The 24,303-nt window shown below is 43.3% G+C and overlaps 2 protein-coding genes across 6 annotated transcripts in view; one reads left to right on the forward strand and one right to left on the reverse strand.

Annotated features, from left to right (window-relative positions):
* Pdia3 (protein disulfide isomerase family A member 3) overlaps positions 1 to 4,130 on the reverse strand; it is a 23,083-nt gene extending 18,953 nt beyond the window's left edge. The window contains exon 1 of the mRNA XM_021180463.3: positions 3,819 to 4,130. Within this exon, the coding sequence (XP_021036122.1) occupies positions 3,819 to 3,985 (167 nt within the window). The 5' untranslated portion in view covers positions 3,986 to 4,130. The remainder of the gene's footprint in view (positions 1 to 3,818) is intronic.
* Catsper2 (cation channel sperm associated 2) lies at positions 3,490 to 23,968 on the forward strand. Of its 5 annotated transcripts, none has more exons than XM_021180444.3 (14): positions 3,490 to 3,574; positions 4,556 to 4,620; positions 5,968 to 6,108; positions 7,924 to 8,097; positions 8,279 to 8,347; positions 10,954 to 11,126; positions 11,606 to 11,761; positions 12,015 to 12,139; positions 17,359 to 17,537; positions 17,745 to 17,844; positions 18,098 to 18,121; positions 19,868 to 20,262; positions 20,600 to 20,767; positions 23,836 to 23,968. In XM_021180444.3, exons 3-14 carry the CDS (start codon positions 5,970 to 5,972, stop codon positions 23,865 to 23,867), a joined length of 1,734 nt encoding a protein of 577 aa, XP_021036103.1. In that variant the 5' UTR covers positions 3,490 to 3,574; positions 4,556 to 4,620; positions 5,968 to 5,969; the 3' UTR covers positions 23,868 to 23,968. The 5 variants fall into 5 exon arrangements, with proteins under 5 accessions (XP_021036103.1, XP_021036096.1, XP_021036088.1 ...); XM_021180437.1 differs by lacking the exon at positions 3,490 to 3,574 and adding an exon at positions 4,240 to 4,259; XM_021180429.3 differs by lacking the exon at positions 3,490 to 3,574 and adding an exon at positions 4,266 to 4,288.
* The last annotated feature ends 335 nt before the right edge of the window (positions 23,969 to 24,303 follow it).

The following is a 24,303-nucleotide window of genomic DNA, read 5'->3' on the forward strand; positions in this document are numbered from 1 at the left end:
TTCTGAAACCCTGAGCTAACAGGCAGAACACTATGCCTGGCTGTTGCCGTTTTTTTTTCCTAGTGTAGCAGTAAAGCAGAAGTTAACGTCTTTACCTCACCTCTCCTGGAAAATAAGAGAAAAAAATGGACCACTTTATAAATACACATAAAAATAGTCAGGGAAAACCAGGTGTGCTGGCAGGTGGAACTCTGAGTTTGAAGCCAGCCAGGTCTACACAGTGAGATCTAGCCTCCAAAAAGAAAAAAGAGCATTAAAATAAATTATGTATGGCTGATGATGAGAATCCCCAAAGGCACATACCCATAATACCAGCCATCTCACCAGCCCATTTTGAGACAGTCTCATAAGCTTAAAGCCAAACCAGGCTTATAAACCACCCCTTTACCTGGGGGAGGGATAAAAGAGAGGGAGAGAGGAAAAGGGAAGGGCGAGGAAAGAGAATGAATTCAAGATGGAGATATAGGACAAAGTTGGAATGAAATCTCAAATGCTGATGACTGGGAACAAGAAAGGAGATCCAAGTTAAGATACAGAGAAGAATAGACTAAAACCAGCCAACCAACCAACCAACAACAAACACTAGGCTACATGTGATGGAGAACACTAATTGCAGCACTCAGGAGACAGGGGCAGATGAATCCCTGTGACTTTAATACCTGCCTGGTCTACATAGTGAGTTCCAGTACAGCCAGAGCTGCATAGTGAAACCATGTCTCAAAACAGACAAGTTAAAGAAAATTAGCATTAAACATTTAATTTTAGAGGCTGGAGACATAGCTCACTGGGTAAAGTGCTTGTACTGCAGACACTAAGGACCAGAGTTTCAATCTCCAGCATCCAATGTAAATCCTAGGCAGTAATGGCCACCTGGCTGTAATTCTAAAGCCCTGGCAAGAATCACTAGCATCATGGACTGCCTAACAAGTATTATTTATTGTTACTGTTGTAGAGGGTAGCATAGTACTCGACGCCAAGCACAAGTTAAAGTCATATGCTTGATCCTTGGTACTACAGGGGAAAAGAATATCATAAAAATCTACAACACAAGTAGATGTTTAAGACTTAAAACATTTAAACACCGCTATTTCTCACAGAGAAATGAAGATACTCATATCCCTACAAATACACAGGTTAGCAAACACTGTAATTCACACCTGTAATCCAAGTATTTAGGTGGTGAAGCCAGGATGACAGCCCATGGCCAGCCTCCAGTACATAAAATCTTGTTTCAAATAAAACAAAACTTCATAACCTTAACAGTGGCCTGCAAAGAAATCTTTCACTTTCACTTACAAAGTTAAAGAGGTAGACCTACATGAAGATGGAACCTAGGGCTCAGTGTGAGGTACCCAAGCACTTAATCTACTGGACTAAGTTCCAGACTCCATTTGACCCCTACCACTTAGAGCACTTATTTCAAGTTATGGGTGTGTGCACATGAATGCCAGTGCCCAGGAAGGCCAGACTCTTCAGTTTCCTTTGCAAAAGCCAGTGCTCTTAACTGCTGAGCCAGCTTTCTAGTCCCCATTGTACTATTACATTTCTTGATTGATGTGGTGGTACACACCTCTAATCTCAGGACGCAGAGGCGGGTGGATTCGGTCTAGGTCAGCCAGAGCTATACAATAAAACCCTATCTCAAACCCTATTTCCATTTGCTAACAGGGGATGGTGCTGCTGTTGTATGCAAGAGAAAAGAGCAAATCAATCAATCTCAGAGCTGGGTGTGGTGGCTGTACACTCAGCATTGGGGAGGCAGAGACTCAAGGGTAAGGAATTCAAGCCCAGCCTGAGCTACTTAAGACTTTGTCTCAGAAAAACAAGCAAAGTAACAAATTTTTAAAAATTACAACTGTTAAAATAGATGAGTATGTAGAAATAATGAAATTACTAACAGGAGACTTCCTTCACTCTAAACTGCCCCCTCAGAAAACTAATCTTTCCTATAGGCAATGTGAAAGATGACTTTATCTTCTCAGCCAACTAAAAACAGACACCACAGCAGAAATCCATGCAACTCGTAATCGCTCAATGTATGATGGGATATGTAGTCTTTTTTTTTTTTAAAGATTTATTTATTTATTATATATAAGTACACTGTAGCTGTCTTCAGACACTCCAGAAGAGAGATCTTGTTGCAGATGGTTGTGAGCCACCATGTGGTTGCTGGGATTTGAACTCTGAACCTTCAGAAGAGCAGTCGGGTGCTCTTACCCACTGAGCCATCTCTCCAGCCCGGGATATGTAGTCTTGTGGAAAGCAGGCACAACAATTTTTAGTAGAAAGACTAGTCTGAAGCCAGGTGCCTCGGGGCATTCAGAATAAAAGGATCATGAACTGAAGGCTAGCTAGGCAATAGGAGACCCTGTCTCAAAAGAAAAAGAAAAAAAAAAAGAGGCTAGAGTAAGAAGAGGTCAGCCTAGAGTGTACAGAGGGACTTGTTTCTTAAGAATATATATGGTTTCATGTGTGTGTGTGTGTTTCAATAATGGGGACTGGACATGCTAGGCAAGCACTGAACCATATTCCAAAGCCTTGACTAAAAACTCTAATTGTGTAAGAGCCCACAATTCTTCAATTGTATGACCTCCTTCAGACAAAAAAGCCAGACCCAAGTGACACCCCCTCAGTCAACAGCACCAATTATATAACTATGATAAATTCGGAGAGAACACGAATTCTAGAGACATATAAATGCTATCTATCATGTGTAATCAATGTGATCGTCAACCACAGAAATGCCTGAACAGAAACAAAATTTGCTTCCTGCCTCTTTAGGCAGTCTTCACTACAGGACTTTTGAGCGTGACCATCTAAGTCGGATAAGCTAGAGATGTAACAATCCCACTGGGTCAGAAGCAAAGGGAAGTTACTGTGTAACTATCACACTCTGTCTTACTGATACTTTTGAACAGGTTTGAATTAAGGGTCATTGTGCTAGGAGGGAAAAAAAAATTGACATCCTCTAAACTATATGCCCTTGTAATAATTGGTAAAGTATCCTATCCACTACTCTAAGTGACAAAACTAGAAATCCTATCTGCTCTGCCTTCCCAAGGAAAGTTTTTACTTGGGGTCACACCCACTCTAAAGAACTTACCCTTTTCTTAGGTTAAACAGTGGTAACTTTCTTATCCAGAATGTTATCATTTTCTAGAATTATTCAATACTGAAATTATGATAGGTCCTAGTGAAATAACTCTTGTTGGTTTACTCTTTTAATAAGAGGCCTCTGCAGCTTAATGTAAATTAGTGTAAGCCATGCCATGAACCAACTAATGGCCTGTCTCAAGAAAGCACTTAGGATCTTTCTGCAGCTACTGAGTGACCTTGGTTAGAAACCAATGGCTCTAATGGGGTGGAGACAAAAAGAAAAAAAACAAAAAACTAAAAACCCAGAACCTCTCCACTTAAAAGAGGACCTCTGCCTCCTCTCTGAAGGCTTTGGGATGCCAGCCTTGTCTGCAGACCTGGGGACACATACACTGACTCACCTAGATACTGAAAGATAGACCGGAGGGGGAGGGGATGGGTGAACCCTCTACATAGGAAGTGCTGCAAGAACGCGGAGGTAAGGACGTGGCCCTACCCTGGAGTTTAGGCTTTCTGCTTTCCGGATCTGCCCCCGTCCCCACCCTACCTCGTCCTCACCCCACCCCCCACCCCGGACGGAGCGTCTCCCGGTTCCCCACCGACTGGCAACGAGGCAGCCGCAGCCAGGCCTGCTAGATAGCGGAGGGCGCCCGCGCTGCGTAGGCCCAACCGCTCCCGCGCCCAGCCGGTCCTCCGGCCCTGATCCCGCAAAGTGGCCTCACCAGGGGGCGAAGAACTCGACTAGCATGAGCCCCGCCGAGCCCGTGTCGGAGACGCGACTCTCGAAGTTTTCGTCCGTCAGTTCCAACACATCGGAGGCGGCGGCGAGACGGGCCGAGGCGAGCAGCAGCGCCACGCCCGGGAGCAGAGCTAGGCAGCTGAAGCGCATGGCGGCGGGTCGCGGCGGGGGGCGGTCGGAGGGCCGGGACCGGAGAAATGAGATGGGAGAGCCCGCAATCTGCAGCCGCTTGCTTGCGCTCGCGCGTCTGGCCCGGGCAGACCCGCTGCCGAGGTCCCAACCCCCTAGGCCTGCTCGGGGCCCGCAGTGTGGCAGCCGCCGATTGGCTGCGTCACGCTGCGTCGGGCGGGCCGAACAGCTGGTAACTGCCGATTGGCGGGCGCGCGGGGCGAGGCGGGGCGGACGCTTAGGCGAACGCCCGCCGGTCTGGCTGTGGCGGAGGCCGGGACGGGGGTCGGTGGGAAGTCGGGGGGACTCAGCGAAGCCGGAGGGGCCCTGAGCGCCACCCGCTGGGGGGGGAGTGAAGCTCTGGGCGCCGGCGCGGAAGGCGGAGGGGTGAAGTCAGGGCTGAGTGGGCGGAAGTGAGGCCCGTGAAAGGGCCGGAGGGGAGCTTGAGCTGTCTGTCCAGCTCCCTCCCTCCGGGGCATTGGGGCGCGCACGCACTTGAGCGCACCGCGACACGTTTTCCAAATGTCAGGCTGTTGCTTTGTCCAATTATAGGGCGTAGTAAGCCTACATCCTGCCGCTGCCCTACCTCGTATCCTGCTTTGTCAGGTCCACGTGAGGTCTGTATTCTTTGTCCAGCCTTAGGCCTCTGCCCTCCCTGCCTGCTGCTTCCCCCCCCCCCCCATTGTTGTTTGTTAGTTTGTTTGAGAGGGTGGGTAGCTGAGGATTGAACCCAGAACCTTGCACATTGCTGGGCAAGTGATCCAACACTGGATTACGTCCCTACTCCTCTTTTGACTTTTTGAGTCATGTTCACACCAAGGTGTCCAGGCTGGCCTTGACTTCATACTGAAATCCGCGCAGGTCTAGGACTTTCCATCCTCTGGCCTCAGCCTCTCGAGTGGCTGAGACTGATGGTATACACTAATAGGCACAAGCTCAGCTTTCACCCCCTTTTTTTTTTTTTTTTGAGGCAAGGAGGACTGGCTGCCCTGGAACTCCCTATATAGACTAGGCAAATGTGGAACTCAACAGAGATCCACCATCCTCTTGAGATTGGAATATCTGTCTACACTGCCTGCCTTTTAAACTGATTTTTGTTTGTTTTTCAAGATAGTTTCTCTGTGTAGCCCTGGCTGTCCTTCACTAGGCTGTCCTTGAGCTCTGAGATTTGCCTGCCTCTGTCTCCAGAGCGCTGGGATCCAAGCCATGGACCACCTGCCTAGCATTTAAGCCTAATTTTCAAAAAGAAGTATTTAATTACAAATGCTGTCAGAAAGTGAAAATAACCCGAATATTTAGTTAGCTGTGAAGATATTTCTTATGACTACTCTTTTTGTTTTTGTTTTTGTTTTTTTTGTTTTGTTTTGTTTTTGGCTTTTCGAGACAGGGTTTCTCTGTGCAGCCCTGGCTGTCCTGGAACTCACTTTATAGACCAGGCTGGCCTGGAACTCAGAAATCCACCTGCCTCTGCCTCCCAAGTGCTGGGATTAAAGGCGTGCGCCACCACGCCCAGCTTCTACAGCTTCTTCTTCTTCTTTTTTTTTTTTAAAGATTTATTTATTTGTTATATGTAAGTACACTGTAGCTGTCCTCAGATACTCCAGAAGAGGGCATTAGATTTCGTACGGATGGTGGTTGTGAGCCACCATGTGGTTGCTGGGATTTGAACTCGGGACCTTCGGAAGAGCAGTCAGCGCTCTTATAACCACTGAGCCATCTCGCCAGCCCCACTGCCCAGCTTATTATGACTTTTCTGTCTTTTGCTTAGATGAAAAACAAAATCAGTACCAAACAACAACAAAATACCTTTGAGTCTTTCAATGTGTTTATTCTTAACTGCTCATAGCTTTTTTGTGTGTGGGCTTCTTGAATCTCTAAAAGGCAAAGAAGCTGGGGGAGGAGAGAGCCTGCTAATTGTAGCATAATTCTTAAGCATGACATCTTTGGTTCTACTTTCTTAACAGACATGGCACAAGAACAAGGACATTTACAGCTGCCCAGAGCTGATGCTATCCGTTCAAAGCTCATTGACACTTTCTCGCTCATAGAGCATTTGCAGGGCTTGAGCCAAGCTGTACCAAGGCACACTCTCCGGGAGATACTTGGTTAGTAACCCTCATTCACACTAAACAAGATATTCCTGTCCACATCCTCAAGAGAAAGTGAGACATACTTAAGGGTGGAGCCAGGAATAACGGTCCATGACTGAATCCGGGGTCACTTGGGCTTTAAATAATTAAGACCAGCTTGGGTTACATAGCCAGGTCCTGGTTCAGAAAACAAAATGAAACAAACAAGCAAACAAAATTAGGGCTGGCAAGAGTAAAGGTGCCTGCAGCTATAATGATAGCCTGAGTCTGATTCTCAGGACCTACCTGGAAGGAGAGAACTGATTTCCCAAAAGTTGTCCTCTGGCCTACACACACACACACACACACACACACACACACACACCTATTAGAAAAAAAGAAAAAGAAAAAAATTAAAAAGGAAAGAAAGAAACCAGGTATGGGTGAATCCCAGCACTCTGGAGGAGAATTCTCAGGAATTCAAGGTCATCCTTGGTTGAGAACAATATGAGTAAGGCCAGAGACAACATAGCTCAGTGAACATAGGCACTTGCTCTGTAAACCTAAGCTCTATCTTCAGAACCCATATGGTACAAGAAGACAACCTACCCCTACAATTATGCTCTGACCACCCCCCCCCATGAATAAATGGTATATTTTTTGTTGTTGTTGTTTTTGTTATTTTCGAGACAGGGTTTCTCTGTATAGCCCTGGCTGTCCTGAAACTCACTTTGTAGACCAGGCTGGCCTGGAACTCAGAAATCCTCCTGCCTCTGCCTCCCAAGTGCTGGGATTAAAGGCGTGCAACACCACGCTCGGCGGTATTTTTTTTTTTAAAGATTTATTTATTTATTTGTTTATTATATGTAAGTATACTGTAGCTGTCTTCAGACACTCCAGAAGAGGGAGTCAGATCTCATTACTGATGGTTATGAGCCACCATGTGGTTGCTGGGATTTGAACTCAGGACCTCCGGAAGAACAGTTAGTGCTAGTGCTCTTACCCACTAAGCCATCTCACCAGCCCAGTATTTTTTTTTAAGTACAAATAAAAGAAAATTTAGGGGGGCTGGTGAGATGGCTCAGCGGTTAAGAGCACTAGCACTAACTGCTCTTCCGGAGGTCCTGAGTTCAAATCCCAGCAACCACATGGTGGCTCACAACCACCCATGATAAGATCTGAAGACAGCTACAGTATACTTATGTATAATAAATAAAATCTTTAAAAAAAAGGAAATTTAGGGATGAGAAGCAACATGACATGTGATAAACTCAGAGCTTTATGAATAAAACTCTTAGAATCTATGTATAGGACCTCTATCACTTCCTCTGAGTCCTAGTCGGGTACCCTGACTGGCTTGGAAAAGTTTACACCAAAAGTACTTAAAACTTTAAGGTTTCTGGGCTGCTGGTAGTGGTAGGACAGGTATTTAATGCGTGTACTTAGAAGGCGGCAGCCGGTGGATCTCTGAGTTGGAGAGAGCCTGCTCTACACGCCAGGTTCTAAAGCAGCTGGGACTAAAACAAAATAACACTTTGTCCCTGTTGCTTTCATGCACACGGTCAGTGTTAGTAATAAACTACACATTTTCACTTCCAACTAATAGAATTCTCAGTTGCTTTTGGAAAGAGCACCTTACAAGGCAGAGGAGGGTCCATTATTTCACCGGCATCCCTATCCCAATGCTACCTGCTCATCACAGTCCTCCAGCCGGCCTGTATATTTATCTACTGTCCTTTCTGTTTTGGGAGGAGGCTGGGGAGATGTGAAGGCAGGCTTAGGTGTTGCCAGCTCTGGTGCACTCAAGCTGAATAGCAGGCATCTCCAGTTACCTTCTCATTTTTGTTACAGATCCTTCTTACCAGCAAAAACTCATGTCAGGAGATCAGGAGCAGCTAGTGCGCTTTTCCATAAAGCCTCGGAGAATGGGGCACATCACACATTCACGGCGGTTGCTGAGCAGGCTTCGTGTGCGGTGCAGTCGAATGCCACCTCTTTCCTTGTGGGCTGGATGGGTCCTTGAGAGTATCCTTTTGTGTTATTGCTCTTATCTATGGCTGTTCCTCTCCTGTTGGTTACTTTTCCTCTCTCCAACTGTTTCCTTCAAATTCTCATATCTGACATTGTAGTCTTTATTATTTAAGCTGTATAAATGAGAAAGCACTTCATCAGCATGTTTCCTTAAAAGAAAAAAAAAAAAAAACAGGTTCTGTCTTCTCGAAATTCATCATCTCCCTCATCTTTCTGAATACCTTTGTGCTGATGGTCGAAATAGGTAAGAACTGAGGCTGGCCGACAAAGGCAGTGTGTGGAAGACAGTTCTCTCCTGGCCTGATCACTTTGTAGTTTCAGACATCTCATTGTGATGGGGACAGATTTTTTTTTTTTAAGATTTATTTATTTTATTTTATGTGAGTACACTGTAGCTGTCTTCAGACACTCCAGAAGAGGGCGTCAGATCTTGTTACAGATGGTTGTGAGCCACCATGTGGTGGCTGGGATTTGAACTCAGGACCTTGGGAAGAGCAGTCGGTGCTCTTAACCACTGAGCCATCTCACCAGCCCTTTTTTTTTTTTTTTTTGAGACAGAGTCTCTTGCAGCCTCCACTAGCCCTGAACGCCATGTGTAATCAGCATGACCTTGAATCTTACCGCTTGCTTCTACTGCCCATCTGAGGTTACTGCTGTGCAACTCTAAAACCATTTATAAATTATATAAAATTATTGAAAACAGAAGGACATCTCGTCTGGTTGGTAGTTCAGGCAGATTACTCAGGTCAGGAGTGGTGATGAGTGCCTTTAATCCAGTGCTCTGGAAGCTGAGGCAGGGTTGTGAGTTAAGGCCAGCCTGCACTATGCAGTAAAACTCTCAAAAAAAAAAAACCATAGAAATTCCCCAGTTTCCTGTGTATGTGTGTGTAGAGAGAGAGATCAATAGAAGAGCCAAAAGAGAAAATGAGTGTGTATGTTTCATAAAGCCCAGCCAGGTCTCAGATGCACCATGTAGTCCAGGCTGACTTTAAATTTTTGATCCCCCTGCTTTCATTTTCTAATGCCAAGATTACAGGCATGTGTCACCATGTTGGTTATAAGGGGTGCTGAAGACCGGACCTAGGGCTTTGTGCATGCTAAGCAAGTATGCTACCAACTTAGTTACATTTCCCAGCTCCTGCTTTGGGTGTATTTGAGACAGGGTCTCACTGTATAATAAAGGCTAACTTGAAACACATCCAAGTCACCTGCCTCTAAAGGTATGCACCACCATTGCTGGCAATAATCCCAACTCTTAAGAGGTAGTTGCAGGAGGATTTACTGAGTTCTAGACCAGCCTGAGCTATAGCAAGACTGTCTCAAAAACATAAGAGAAAAAAAAAAGAAGTAACTATTTTAAACTAGTATACTATTACACTTTTTTTTTCCCTGAGACAGGGTTTCCCTATAGCCCTGGCTGTCCTGGAACTCACTTTATAGACCAGGCTGGCCTCAAACTCAAAAATCCACCTGCCTCTGCCTCCCAAGTGCTGGGATTAAAGGCGTGCACCACCACCACCTGGCTTTATTGCACATTTTATTATATCTTTTATTTTTATTTACTATATATATATATTTTACTATTACTATTTATTCTCTCTTCTAATAATCCTGACCACAGTTTCCCCTCCCTCCACTTCTTCCAGTTCCTCCAATACATCCCCTGTCTACTAGGTCCATTCCTCCTCCATTTCCCTTCAGAAAAGAGGAATATCAACCAAACATGGCATAACAAGTTACAATAAGATTAGGCACAAACCCTTATGTCAAGGCTGGACAAGGCAATCCAGTATGAGGAAAAGGGTCCCAAGAGCCGGTAAAAGAGTCAGAGTCACCCCCATTGCCACTGTTAGGAGTCCCACAGGACTACCAAGCTACACAGCCACCACATATATGCAGAAGCCCTAGAGCAAACCCATGCAGGCTCCCTGAACCTCCTCTTCCAGAGGTTCAAAGTTTAATTCCCAACAACCGCAGGGTGACTGACAACCATCTATAATGAGATCTGGCACCCTCTTCTGGCGTGCAAGCAGAATACTACACAATAAAAAAAAAATCATCCTGGGGCTGGAGAGATGGCGCAGTGGTTAAGAGCACTGACTGCTCTTCCAGACATCCTGAGTTCAATTCTCAGCAACCACATGGTGGCTCACAACCATCTGTAATGAGAACTGACGCCCTCTGAAGACAGCTACACTATATTCATATACATAAAATAAATAAATAAGAAAGTATTTTCAAAAAAAATAAATTAAAAAATCATCCTGTAATCATCAATGTAAGAGACATTTTTGAAATTATTCAAAACTTTAAATTTTTAAAAGACTTAATTTATATTTCTATATTTTCAAGATCCATAGCTTTCCTATAAACTTTAGGACAAACTTAAGTTTGGCAGATGGTGGGGGTGTGATAAAGGAAATTCTATAGTCTGTATGACTGTAGAATGGGTTGTGAGTGACTGACAGCTAGTACTTATATCAGTAGCAAGAGGTGTGGTGTAGCTGTTGTCTTATGGGTAATTATGCCTTATATTACAAAGGTTGAATCAAGAATGTAATGGGAAACTCAGGGGCTGCAGAGATGGCTCAGCAGTTAAAAACATTGTCACTTTTGCAGAAGATCCAGGTTTGATTTCCAGCACCCACATAGTAGCTTTCAACAGTCTGACTTCTGGCAGCAGGCATACATGTGGTACATGCAGGCAAAATACTCAGACACATAAAAAAAAAAATCTAAAAAAGAAATGCAAAGAGAAATGAAAGAGTAGTGGTCACAGCTTATAAGCGATCATCCTTCGTTATGCAGTGGCTCACTTAATCTTCATCTCTCCCTTGCTCTGCCTCACAGAATTGATGGAATCCACAAATACTGCTCTGTGGCCAGTGAAGCTGGCTTTGGAGGTGGCAGATTGGTTCATCTTGCTTAGCTTCATTGTAGAGATACTTCTAATGTGGTTGGCCAGTTTTTTTCTCTTCTGGAAGGATGCCTGGAATGTCTTTGACTTTTTTGTTACCTTGTTGGTAAGAATAGATACCCTTAAGTTAAAGTGACCAGAGATGTGCCTAGGTAAATTAAATTAACTAAAACCTCCAAGAAGGAATGAAGAGATGTTTATCTAATTTGCTGCTTTGATTTTTTCCCCCTTAAAACTAAAATTAATTGTAGAAATTGTTGTCACTAGGAACATCAACCCCTAAAATAACATCTGCCAGTTACTGAACATTAAGTGCCAGCCACTATTTTAAGTATTTTATATGTATTATCTTATGTTCTATAACAACTCAAGAGATAAGCACTAACTTTATTGCATTTTAAAATATCTAAACAAACTTGAGGTACATAGCTTAAGTAGGTTTGTCTAAAAAGACTAAACTGCAAACAGACCCCAGAGCATGCTATTAAAAGATAACCCCTAGAGAACCCTGAAGAAGATGGGATAGAAAAGGGGTACCCTGGGTCCTTTGGGTATCTTTTTACTTTTTGCCTGTGTCTCCCACAGTCTCTGCTTCCTGAGTTAGTGGTGCTGTTAGGAGTCCCAGCGCACTCTGTGTGGATCCAGCTGCTGAGGGTCTGTCGGGTGCTGAGGTCTCTCAAACTGTTTGCACGATTCCGTCAAATTAAAGTTATTCTTTTGGCTCTGGTCAGGGCCCTGAAGGTAATGTGAACTGATTAAAGTGGGTTGGGAGGGGCAATTTAGAAAGATGGGTTTAATATTTGATATAGTCAAAGAAGGTCATGAAAGGTTCTTAAAAGTATTCTTCTATGAGAAAGGGTAGGAGTTAAAGTGCTGTAGTTTAGCAATAATCCTGTTTTTGTATTTGGTGGGAGATAGCAGAGTGGGCTTGCCTGGGCTGCTGGTGGGGCTCAGCCTTCTCTTATCTACCCCTGACTGGAATCCTGACCTCTAGAGCATGACGTTCCTCTTGATGTTGCTGCTTATCTTCTTCTACATTTTTGCTGTGACTGGTGTCTACTTCTTCAGAGAATATTCCCGTTCAACTATCGAGGGCCTGGAGTACAACATGTTCTTCTCGTAAGCATGGCTGAGATTAACCCTCAAGAGGGGAGAGGCTTGTCTGATACTGAGAAGCTCAGCTAAAGCGCAGTAATACAAAAACTAGAGTAAGAGTGGGACAGAATGAAAAGAGGAGAAAAGCAGGCGTGATGAGTGCTGCAGCTCTGATGTTGAGCTAGGACAACCAGTTCTGGTTCTTTTGTTTTTAAGGTTTTTAAAATTGTAATTAAAGCTGGTGTGGTGGCGCATGCCTTTAATCCCAGCACTTGGGAGGCAGAGGCAGGCAGATTTCTGAGTTCGAGGCCAGCCTGGTCTACAGAGTGAGTTCCAGGACAACCAAGACTACACAGAGAAACCCTGTCTCGAAAAACCAAAAAAAAAAAAAAAAAAAAAATGTAATTAAAATATAACTATGTTACTTTCTCTCTTACCTCCCCTCCAACCTTTCCCTAACCCTTCTTATGACCTCCCACTCCCTCTCAAATCAACTTTCTTTTTATTATTATTGATATATATGCATAAATACATAAATACAAGTTTCTGCGTCTGTTTAGTATTGCTTGTGTGTATATGATTTCAGGACTGATCACCTTGTATTGGATAAACCAGTTAGAGGATCAGCCATGGCAGACTAATTCTCCTTCTCTCAGCAGTCAGCAGTCAGTGCCCTTAGTTCTTTGTTCAGGGGTGTGACTCCCATGAGATTTTTGTCTTTTTTGTTTTGTTTTGTCTTGTCTTGTTTTGTTTTGTTTTTGCTTACCATGCAACAAAACCTTTATTAATGTTCTTAACAGAGGTTCAGCTATTATTGAAACTTGTAATTTCTAAACTTAAATCGGGGCAAATGGCTAGAGTACAGAGTAATGCCATCACTGCCCACTGGGAATGCAGACTGAATAATTAGTAGCCACCCCTCAGACAGAGGACCCGGTGCAGGCTTGACTCTGGATGTTGTAATCAGAGAGGGTGCAGCCATCTTCTAGCTGCTTGCCGGCAAAGATGAGCCTTTGCTGGTCAGGGGGGATGCCCTCTTTCTTTTTCCTGGATCTCGGCTTTCACGTTCTCGATGGTGTCACTGGGCTTCACCTGTAGGGTGATGGTCTTGTTGGTCAGGGTCTTCTTGAAGATTTGCATTTTGACCTGTTAATGAATATGATGAGAGCACAGACCGCCCAGCGCGTTGAAACACTCTCATGGAAGGACAAAGCTTCTCGTCAATCGTGGTTTTCATCTTTTACGTTAGTATGTCTACTGTCATTGTTCAGGTCCTGTCTAGGCAGCCATATGCTAAGGTATTATGCATGTAGTTTCCCTGTCATTTCTTCTAGGAGATGCACTCTCACAGCAGTCCTCTGGTCCTCTAACTCTTAAATCTTTCTGCTTCCTTTCCTGCAATGTTCCCTGAGCCTTAAGTGCAGGAGCTGTGTTGTAGATGTATCCACTAGGCCTGGGCTCCCCATGATCAGTTGATCTCTGCTTTATGAGCAGCTGTGGTGCTCTATGATGGTCTCTGTCTGTTGCAAAGAGAAGCTTGTATGATACAGGGTGAGAGATACACTTATCTGTGAGGACAAGGATAAATTCTGTTTGCTTGTTTGTTTGTTTGTTTGTTTGTTTGTTTGTTTTTGAGACAGGGTTTCTCTGTATAGTCCTGGCTGTCCTAGAACTCACTCTGTAGACCATGCTGGCCTCTAACAGAGATTTGACTGCCTCTACCTCCCAAGTGTTGGGATTAAAGGTGTGTACCACTACCGCCTGACCCTTTTGGGATATGTTACCATGCTGGTCATTGTTGTAGTTCAAGAGCACCACAGCTGAATAATCCTTCCTTGGAAGCTTGCATAGGACCTTCTGGTTTTATAAAAACTAGGTTGCAGGAAGAAGGCTTTCAGATTAGATCCAGTTCAAATCTTCTGAGTTCTGTGTCCAAAATGTATTGTGTCTTCAGGGGTAAGGGCTTCCTCCCACTTGTTTTTTTTTTTATTTTTGGTTTTTCGAGACAGGGTTTCTCTGTATAGCTCTGGCTGTCCTGGAACTCACCGTGTAGATCAGGCTGGTCTCGAACTCAGAAATCCGCCTGCCTCTGCCTCCCGAGTGCTGGGCATGTGCCTCCACGCCCGGCTTCCTTCCACTTTTGACAGGCATCCAAGGGCAGCAGCAAGAGCCTAGACAGTTTTAGGAGTCACGTGGAGCGCCCTGACCATAGCCCAAATTGTGATTTCTCAGGTCTGATACTGGGTTTTGGTTTTTAGTTAGTCTGTTAGCTCTTGTGGGCAGCCTGTTGCGAAGAGGCATAACCTAAGATGTATACAATACACATATTTATATTGTATAATTTAGATGAATATAAAATAGTATTGTTCCGTAAGGCTTTATCAAATATCCTCAGTGTTATCTGTCTCCCTTCTCTCTGTCTCCTTCTAAATTGATTAGCCTTCCTTACCTCTTCCCAACTCACTCCTACTTTTGTTTTTCCTATTTCCCTTTCATGTCACCTATATCCTGTTATCTTCTTGCTGGTCCCCAGCCCCATGGTTCCTTTCCCCTCATTTCTGTGGCTACTCAGCTATATACTCACTCTCAAAGACTCGGAGCTAGGTATGACAGATGAGAGAGAACATGTGGTATTTGTGTGGTCTTGAGTCACCTCATTTTATCCATTTACCTCCAAGTTTCATGTTTTCATTTTTCTTTTCAGCTTAAGATTATTCTGTTGTGTCTATATACCATCTTTTCACTCTTCACTCATCTGTTGAAGGACTTTGAAGTCTCTTTCTTGGCTGTGGTACATAATGATGTCAGTGAGCAGCTGAGCAAGCATCTGTAAAGCAGGTTGTTGAGTGCTCTGGGCAGAGGCCAAGAGGTGGGATAGCCAGGTGGTATGGTAGATCTCAGCATTGATTTACATTGTGGCTGCACCAGTTTGTAATCTCCCAACAGTGAATGAGGGGTTCCCTCTCCCCACATCAGAATTGAATTTACCTACTTACTAAGGATGATAAATACTTTTTGAGAAATTTACTAGTCATTTTTATTTCTTCTATTTAGAACTCTTTGTTGAGATCCATGGTCCATTTTTAAAATTCAGCCATTTGTTTTCTTGACTCTTTGGGTTTTTTTTTGTTTTTGTTTTTGTTTTTTTTTTTTGAGTTCTTTATATATTCTAGACACTAGTCCTCTGTCAGATGTATGATGTATGATCGGCAGAATTTTTTCCCCACTATTTTAACCAGTGTTCTATTGTTGTGAAGAGACACCATGACTATGGCAATTCTTATAAAGGAAAACAGTTAATTGGGGCAGGTTTGTATTTTCAGAGGTTTAGTTCATTATCATCATGGTGGGAAGCATGGTGGTGGCATGCAGGCAGACCCCATGTTGGAGAAGGAGATGAGAGGTTACATCTGGATCAGCAGGCAGTGGGAAGATAAAGACACATTGAGCCTGGCTTAAGCTTTTGAAACCTCAAAACCTAACCCAGTGACATGCTTCCTCCAACAAGGCTATCCATACTCAATAGGGCCATATGTCCTGATCCTTTCAAATTCTGCCATTCCCTGTTAGCCTTTGGGGGCCATTTTCATTCAAATCACCACACCCACTCTATGAACTTATCTACTTCTTAGCTGTACAGAAGTCTTTTAGTTTAATAAGGTTCTACATCTCAGTTGTCGGGCCTTAAATCCTGGACAAATGGAGTTCTTCTGGTTTTGTTTGGAACCTTACAAATTAAAACATTTTCTCAAGCTGGGCAGTGGTCGCGCACGCCTTTAATCCCAGCACTCGGGAGGCAGAGGCAGGCGGATTTCTGAGTTCGAGGCCAGCCTGGTCTACAAAGTGAGTTCCAGGACAGCCAGAGCTAAACAGAGAAACCCTGTCTCGGGAAAAAAAAAAAACAGAAAGAAAGAAAGAAAGAAAAGAAAGAAAGAAAGAAAAGAAAAGAAAAGAAAAGAAAAGAAAAGAAAAGAAAAGAAAAGAAAAGAAAAGAAAAGAAACATAAGGATATAAAGTCTCTACCTCAGTGGACCACAGGCAGGGATAGAAGGTGCTGAGGGTGATGGTGAAGCCCTCCAACTGCATCTTCAGATATTGGAAAATGGATCTTAAGACTCAGGCATGGATGTATGAGCAAGTGAACACAGGTTTGTTATTGACTTTGATGGAAGTGTGAACATTATATTAGATGATGCAGAGAAGATTCATTCTAAAACAATGTCAAGAAAACTGGATTAGATGATGCTAAGAGGAGATACTATCTCTCAGCTACAAATGTTTTCAACTGAAATGATCAAGGACTAGAGAAGTTAACAGGGTAATACAGTAATGATCAAGGACTAGAGAAGTTAACAGGGTAATACAGTGGTTTATTTGTTTGCTTGAGACAGGGTCTCACTATGTATTTCAGGCTGTCCTGGAACTTAATATGTAGACCAGGCTGGCCCCTAACTCACAGAGATCATCCTGTCTCCGCATCCTGAGTGCTGTGACTAAAGGTGTATGGCACCATGCCTAGCCTGTACTGTGCATTTTTTTTTTTTAGGTATATTCTGCTGGGAGCACAGCCTGAAACATGTATGCATGTTGTTTTGGTAGCCCTTATATTATTATCAGGTGATAATAAATGCTGTAAGACTATTTTTGTCATTGAGGGGAGGGGGTATAGAGCTGGAAAGATGATGCAGAAGGTTAAAGCCCTTGTCATGCAAGTCTAGTGAACTAAGTTAGATCCCTGGAACCACATAAAGGTAGAAGAAGAGAACTTACTCCTAAAGGACCACCATGTTTATGCCATAGCATGCCTGCCTCCCAACATGCACACTAGGAATAATGCCAGTGCTAGCTCAGAAGAGGGTAAGTCAGGCAGTACATCTAAACATTTAGTTCAGTATTTAACATATAACAAATGATTAAATGTTGCAATAGTGTACAAGTATGATAAAATCAGACTGGAGAATGATTATCTAGAAAATATTAAATATGATAGAAAAGGAGCTAAATTCAAAGCATACTAAAAAGAAATGTCCCCATGCTGCTTTACGAATGAGAACCTAGTGGTTGTGGCACACTCCTTTAAACCCAGCTCTCAGGAGGCAGGGGTGGGTGGATCTCTGAATTCCAGGCTAACCTGGTCTACAGACCAAGTTCCAGGATAGCCAGGGCTACACAGCGAGACTCAAAACAAAAACAAAGCCAAGTTTAGATTTCTGCTTCTGTACATTCACACTCTGTTTTTTTAGGGATCTACTAAATTCCCTGGTGACAGTGTTCATCCTCTTTACCTTGGACCATTGGTATGCAGTACTTCAGGATATCTGGAAGGTGCCAGAATCTAGCCGTGTCTTTAGCAGCATCTATGTCATCCTTTGGTTGCTGCTTGGCTCCATAATCTTTCGAAATATCATAGTAGCCATGATGGGTAAGCACAGAGGAGAGGTAAAACTCCTTAGGAGGGACGGTGGGAAGAAACTGGCAAGTAGGGTTGGTGGACTATTGGTAGAGAACCCGGTGTAGCAAGGAAGTTTGGATATTGGAATAGATATTTCACTTTATTTCTCCCCACTTAAGCATTCTTCTTGGTCTAGTCACTACCACCTTTTAATTCCTAATGGCCCTTTGGGGGCAGTTACTAACTTTCAGAATATCAGAAGTGAGCTGAGTGAGGAGATGAGCCACCTGGAGGTTCAGTATAAAGCTGACATGTTCAAGCAACAGATTCTCCAGAGGTCAGCTTCTATGTATTCAAACCCAATGTTATTTCTCAACTCATTCCCTGTTTCTTTTCCTTGACCTTGTGAGTAAGGAAGTTCACATTCTAGTGGTTTTTGTTTTGTTTTGTTTATGCTATGGGGGTCTCTATTCCCCTTCTTTCCTTATAGATCTGAATTATTTTTTTATTACACTTTTTCTGATCCGTGGCATTTTTTTTCTAATTTTAATTTCTTTCTTTCTTTCTTCTTTTCCTTTTTCTTTTTGTAGGAGACAGCACTCTGAATCACTAAGGTAAAGTAGTAATAGTGACATGGATGACAGGAGAATGAGGTAAATTGAGATGGAAAGATGAGGCATAGGTGGTAGAAATCATCAAAGATGAAGATTTGCTGAGAGAGAGAGAGAGTCTATGATACCCTCCAACATTACATGCTTATTTTCTAACTCTAAAACCCATGGGTATGGTTTATTTGAAAAAGGGGGCTTTGTGGATGTGGTTAATCTAAATATCTTTAAATAGATCATCCTGGGTTATTCGGGAAGGTTCTAAATTAGCAACAAAGATCCTTCTAGGAAACCAAGAGAAGATATGGCAGCAGGAAATAGGTGAGAACAGGGAGGACTGTTTGTCTTGTTGAGACAGTGTTTCTTTCTGTAGTCCTGGAGCTTGATGACCCCCTTCAAAGTCACAGAGCTCCTCCTGCCTCTCTGCCTCTGCCTCTGCCTCTGCCTCTGCCTCTGCCTCTGCCTCTGCCTCTGCCTCTGCCTCTGCCTCTGCCTCTGCCTCTGCCTCTGCGCCTCTCTGCCTCTGTGCCTCTCTGCCTCTCTGCCCCTCTGCCCCTCTGCCCCTCTGCCCCTCTGCCCCTCTGCCCCTCTGCCCCTCTGCCCCTCTGCCCCTCTGCCCCTCTGCCCCTCTGCCCCTCTGCCCCTCTGCCCCTCTGCCCCTCTGCCTCTGCGCCTCTGCCTCTCTGCCTCTCTGCCTCTCTGCCTCTCTGCCTCTCTGCCTCTCTGCCTCTGCCTCATGCTGCTGGGATTAAACACATGTGCTACCACACTTAGCACATTGTTTTTTTTTTGTGGAGGAATTTTTTTCCTCATTTTTTTTTTTAACTTTAGCCCATCATGACTGGCTTATGGCTTGTAGTTTTAAACAGGGCATCCTCATTAAAAGTAATATATGAGCAAAGACTTGAAAGCAATGAGATTTCTATGAGTGTATATGGTGAAAGTGTTAGTAGCAGAGAGAATAGCTGCTACAAATATTCTAAATTGGAAGTACACCCAATGCATTTGAGAAACAGAATTGACCATTGTAATTGGAGCAGAAAATGAATAACAGGAAAGAAGTCAGTGAAAAAATGGATTACATATTAGCTACTTTTCGACAGCTGTCATAAAACACCCAGAGCAAGGTAACTTATGGAAGGGTTTATGTTGTCTTATATTTCCCGAGAGAGTAGAGTAATGGCAGGGAAGGCATAGCTAGAGCAGGAAGCTGAGAAATCAGCTCTTTAACTGCAAACATGAAGCAGAGAGTGACCTGGACGTGGGACAAGGCTGTGAACTCTCAAAGCTTGTCGCTAGGGGCACACTTCCTCCAGCAAATCTCCCCTTCATGAGGCTCCACAACCTTCCCAAGCAGCACCGACAGCTAGGGAGGGGCCACGTGCTCAAATGCATGAGCCCGTGGGGTACATTGCTCATTCACACCGCCCTAGCACGGGAGCATGGTTCTGTAGGGTTCTTGTAGGTTCTTGTAGGCTCTTAAACATTTATAACAAATGGAAGCAAAACAGGAATAGTATTAAGAGATTTCCATTTAAAAACAGGTTTTCTGTGTGAGAAGGAAGAGAACAGTTAAGAAAGATACACTGGGGATGATTGATCTGGGAGTACCTAACCCTGAATCTGAGAACAGTTTGACTCTTAAAGCTGTAAGCAGAAGCCTTAGGGACGCCAGGTCGGGACGCATAATAAATGAACTGCTACATGTTTTAAGTATATTTGAAGCAATAAAATTTCTTTCTATATGTACAGAGGGACCAGTCTTGGGAAGGTCTCCGAAGACATAATAGAAACTTCTGATGCTAGTGATGATGATGATGACGACGACGACGACGACGACGATGACAAAAGCGAAGCTACTGAAAGCGATGGCGAGAAAAATGAAAGCGAGGAAAGCGATAGTGAGAAAAGCGAGAGTGAGAATAGTGAGAGCGAGAAAATTGATCCTGAGAAACACTATGCCAAGAAAAGCTATCCTGAGAAAGACTATGCCAAGCAAAGCTATCTTGAGAAAAGCTATCTTGAGAAAAGCTATGATGAACAGGCTGAAGCTGAAAAAGTAAAAGAAGAGTCAAAAGAAAAAGCCTACCCAATTTCCCATTCCATCTCGTCCCATGGCTCCACTGCAGCCGATACTGCTTTCCTTGGTACGCAGAGTGGCTCCTTCCATTTGAATTCATTCCTCTTGCTTATAAGACCCACAGTCATTGTTTTGTGGCCCAGGATGATTTTAAAACTCAATTCTCCTGCCTTATGCTGCGAATTCTGGCAGGGTAGTGAGTGTAAGACATCCAGGTTGTCATTGTCTCCTCCTCCTCTTTTTTTTCCCCTTCCCCTCTGTAGACTTACACTGTAGCCCAAGCTAGCTTGTAAATAATTATATAATCCTAGCAAGCCTAGTCACTCAGCCTCCCAAGCTCTGGAATTGCAGGTGTGCACCACATCTGGCTTAGACGTGTTTTAAAGAAGCATTCTTCCTCACAGAAAACCTGGACTGGGAGACCCTTGTGCATGAGAACCTGCCTGGGCTAATGGACATGGATCAGGATGACCGCGTTGTCTGGCCCAGAGACTCACTCTTCCGATATTTCGAGTTACTGGAAAAGCTTCAGTATAACCTAGAGGAGCGCAAGAAGTTACAAGAATTTGCAGGTGAGGATGTAAGGCGTCAGGGGATCCAGGAGTTTTTAAGTATAAGGACGTAGCATCTCTGCCTCAATTACCTCCCACCTCCCCTCATCAAAAACAGTAACTTAGAGAAGAGCTAGAAATTTGGCTTCACCAGGGGGCGCTCAAGTCTTACAAGCTCTGAAAGCTTGATTCTCAGGATTCTATTAACACGGTTGGTTGGTAGCATTGAAAATCAGACCAAGGTAAGTTCCTGCGGAACCTTGCAGCGGATTCTTTTCTCTTTGAAGGCCACATTTCAGCTCTAAGGCTCGGGGTCACATAGAATTTGGGAAAGTAAACACTACTCCATCCTGAAAAGTAAACCAACCTTCTTCCCCTAGCAGCCTGTCTACCATCACTCTCCGGAAGGAAGTAGGTGAATTGAACTTATGCTGAAAACTTACCTGCTCCAAATCATTTTTTCATTTGGAAAATAAATTTACCATTTGGAGATTAATTTGAATTTATAAAATTCCTCCGAAAAAGAAAGAGGAGGAAGAAGAGACAAAAGAAAGGAAGATATATGTGTACACACACACACACACCTACCCATAAACTATAAGTTAGGAACATCTGTTTTTTTTTTTGTTTGTTTTATTCTTAACATTTAAAAGTTAAAACTTGGGGGCTGGACAGATGGCTCAGCGGTTAAGAGCACTGACTGCTCTTCCAGAGGTCCTGAGTTCAATTCCCAGCAACCACATGGTGGCTCACATTGGGATCTGATGTCCTTTCTGGTGTGTCTAATGACAGCAACAGTGTACTCATATAAATAAAAAAACTTTTAAAAAAAGATTTTAAAAAATCTCTCTTTAAAAGTTAAAAGATGGGGGCTGGTGATATGGCTCAGTGGGTAAGAGCACCCGACTGCTCTTCCAAAGGTCCAGAGTTCAAATCCCAGCAACCACATGGTGGCTCACAACCATCTTGTAACGAGATCTGACTCCCTCTTCTGGAGTGTCTGAAGACAGCTACAGTGTACTTACATATAATAAATAAATAAATCTTAAAAAAAAAAAAAGTTAAAAGATTTCTGAGTTCGAGGCCAGCCTGGTCTACAAAGTGAGTTCCAGGACAGCCAGGGCTATACAGAGGCACTGTCTCGAAAAACCACACCCCCCCAAAAAAAAAAAGTTAAAATGTGTTTGTTTGTTTGTTTGGTTGGTTGGTTGGTTTTGGTTATGTTTTTGTTTTATATATACTGGTATTTTGCCCCCATGAAAGCCTCTGCTTCATATATGTGCTTGATACCCACAGGGGTCAAAAAAGGACCACATCCTCCCAGAACTGAAATTACAGTCTATGAGCTGCCATCTAAGTGCTGGAAATGAAACCCAGGCCCCCTGGAAGAGCAGACAGTGATCCTAAACACTGAGCCTCTCCATCCTCTTTTTTTTTTTTTAATTAAAAAAAAAAAGATTTATTTGTTTTGTATAAGTATACTGTCTCTATCTTCAGACACACCAGGAGAGGGCATCAGATCCCATTACAAGCAATTGTGAGCCACTATGTGATTGCTGGGAATTGAACTCAGGACCTCTGGAAGAGCAGTCAGTGCTCTTTTTGTTGTTGTTGTTTAAAGATTTATTTATTTTATGTATATGAGTACACCATTGCTTTCTTCAGACACACCAGAAGAGGGCATCAGATCTCATTACAGATGGTTGTGAGCCACCATGTGGTTGCTGGGAATTGAACTCAGGACCTCTGGAAGAGCAGTCTTAACCGCTGAGCCATCTCTCCAGCCCCATAGTTAGTGCTCTTAACAGTTGCCATTTCTCCTGCCCATTTAAATATTGTTTAGTTTTGTTTGAATTTTCTTTCTTATATCCTTTTAATAATGAACCTAGTTGAAACTCAGAAATTAGGCAGCAGGATTTGAGTGTGTGTGCGCATTGTGACACAGAAAGGCCATAGGAATTTATAACATTTAGGGTTAGGGGTCAGGAAGATGGTTCAGTGGGTATTTGTCACCAAGCCTGGTTACTGGAAGGACAGAACCAACTTCTGAAAGTTGTCCTTCAATTTCCATGTATGAGCCATGAAATTTAAGCCAGCATATCAGAGATCATTTTTGTCTGTATCAAACGTTGACTGGAGTTAATTCTGTTCTTTCAGTCACTCTTAGCCCTATCCTAGTAGGAGGAGACAGGATGGAAGGTATGAAGAGGTAGGAAGGAACTTTCAGGTTTTGTTTTGAGTCAGGGTCTCACTTTTAATGTTTATGAGACTATGCAACTGAGGCAGACCTCAAATCCCAGCAATCTCCTGCCTCATCTATGAAAGCAGAGCACAGGTCGGTGGATTGAATTTTTTTTTTTTTTTTTTTTTTTGAGCCATAGTCTCATTATGTAGCCTTTGCTGGCCTGAAACTCACTATGTAGACTAGGCTAACCTGGAATTCACAGAGATTCCCCCTCCCTCTCCTTCTAAGTGCTGGGATTAAAGGAGTCCAGATAAAACACTGTTTCTGAGTCTAGATCTTTAGAACAGTATTTTTTAACTTTCCTCGAGTGATGAGTAGATGTTCACCACATCCTCCACACATTGTAACCTTTCCTTCCTCACCCCTCCTATAAGGCCGCCCTTCCCGTGTGACATTTCTTACTTACTGTGGAGAACTGAATGCATGCAGAGATCAGAGGACAACACTTGAGCATCCTATCCTTCCATTCTATGGGTTCTGAGAACTGAATTTGGACAGTCAGGCTGGGCATCAAGTGTCTTTTACCCGCCAAGCTACCCTGCTGTCTCTTTTCTCTTTGTCCCATAGGCAAAATTTCATTTCAACTTTCATGTCATACATACATGATTTTATGTATCTGTATAAAGTCTGGGAACTGCAGATGGAGAAAGTACATGATAATTATTTTTCCAAGATTGTAGAGCTCAGACCTTGATGAACTTGCTTATGGTAAAGAGAAGATAGATTTAAGTAAACATTAGTCAAGATTTGTGTGGGAATCTGGGACTCAGACAGCAGGGCCTTTACCAAATATATGTGTTCAAACATTGTTCTTGTTCTGACCACACGGTTTGTTTCTTCACAGTCCAGGCCCTGATGAGTTTTGAAGACAAGTGAAGGTACAGTGGGTGACAGCTGTGTCCTTGGACCCAGCAAAAGCTAATGAGGAAAATAATTGGAATTTAAAATATAAATATGTAATAAATACTGCTAGTGAATATTTCTGGTCAGTTCAAGTTTTTTTTAAAGATGTGTTTATTTTATGTATTTTATGTATATGAGTACACTGTAGCTGTACAGATGGTTGTAAGCCTTCATGTGGTTGTTAGGAATTGAATTTTTATGACTTCTGCTCAATCTGGTCAGCCCCGCTCCCTTCGGTCAACTGCACTCCCTCAGGCCCAAAGATTTATTATTATACATAAGTACACTGTAGCTGTCTTCAGATGCACCAGAAGAGGGCGTCAGATCTCATGGGTGGTTGTGAGCCACCATGTGGTTGCTGGGAATTGAACTCAGGACCTCTGGAAGAGCAGTCGGTGCTCTTACCCAC

Source organism: Mus caroli, unplaced genomic scaffold, assembly GCF_978045245.1.
Source record: "Mus caroli unplaced genomic scaffold, Mus_caroli_1 scaffold_2, whole genome shotgun sequence".
Taxonomy (NCBI): Eukaryota; Metazoa; Chordata; class Mammalia; order Rodentia; family Muridae; genus Mus; species Mus caroli.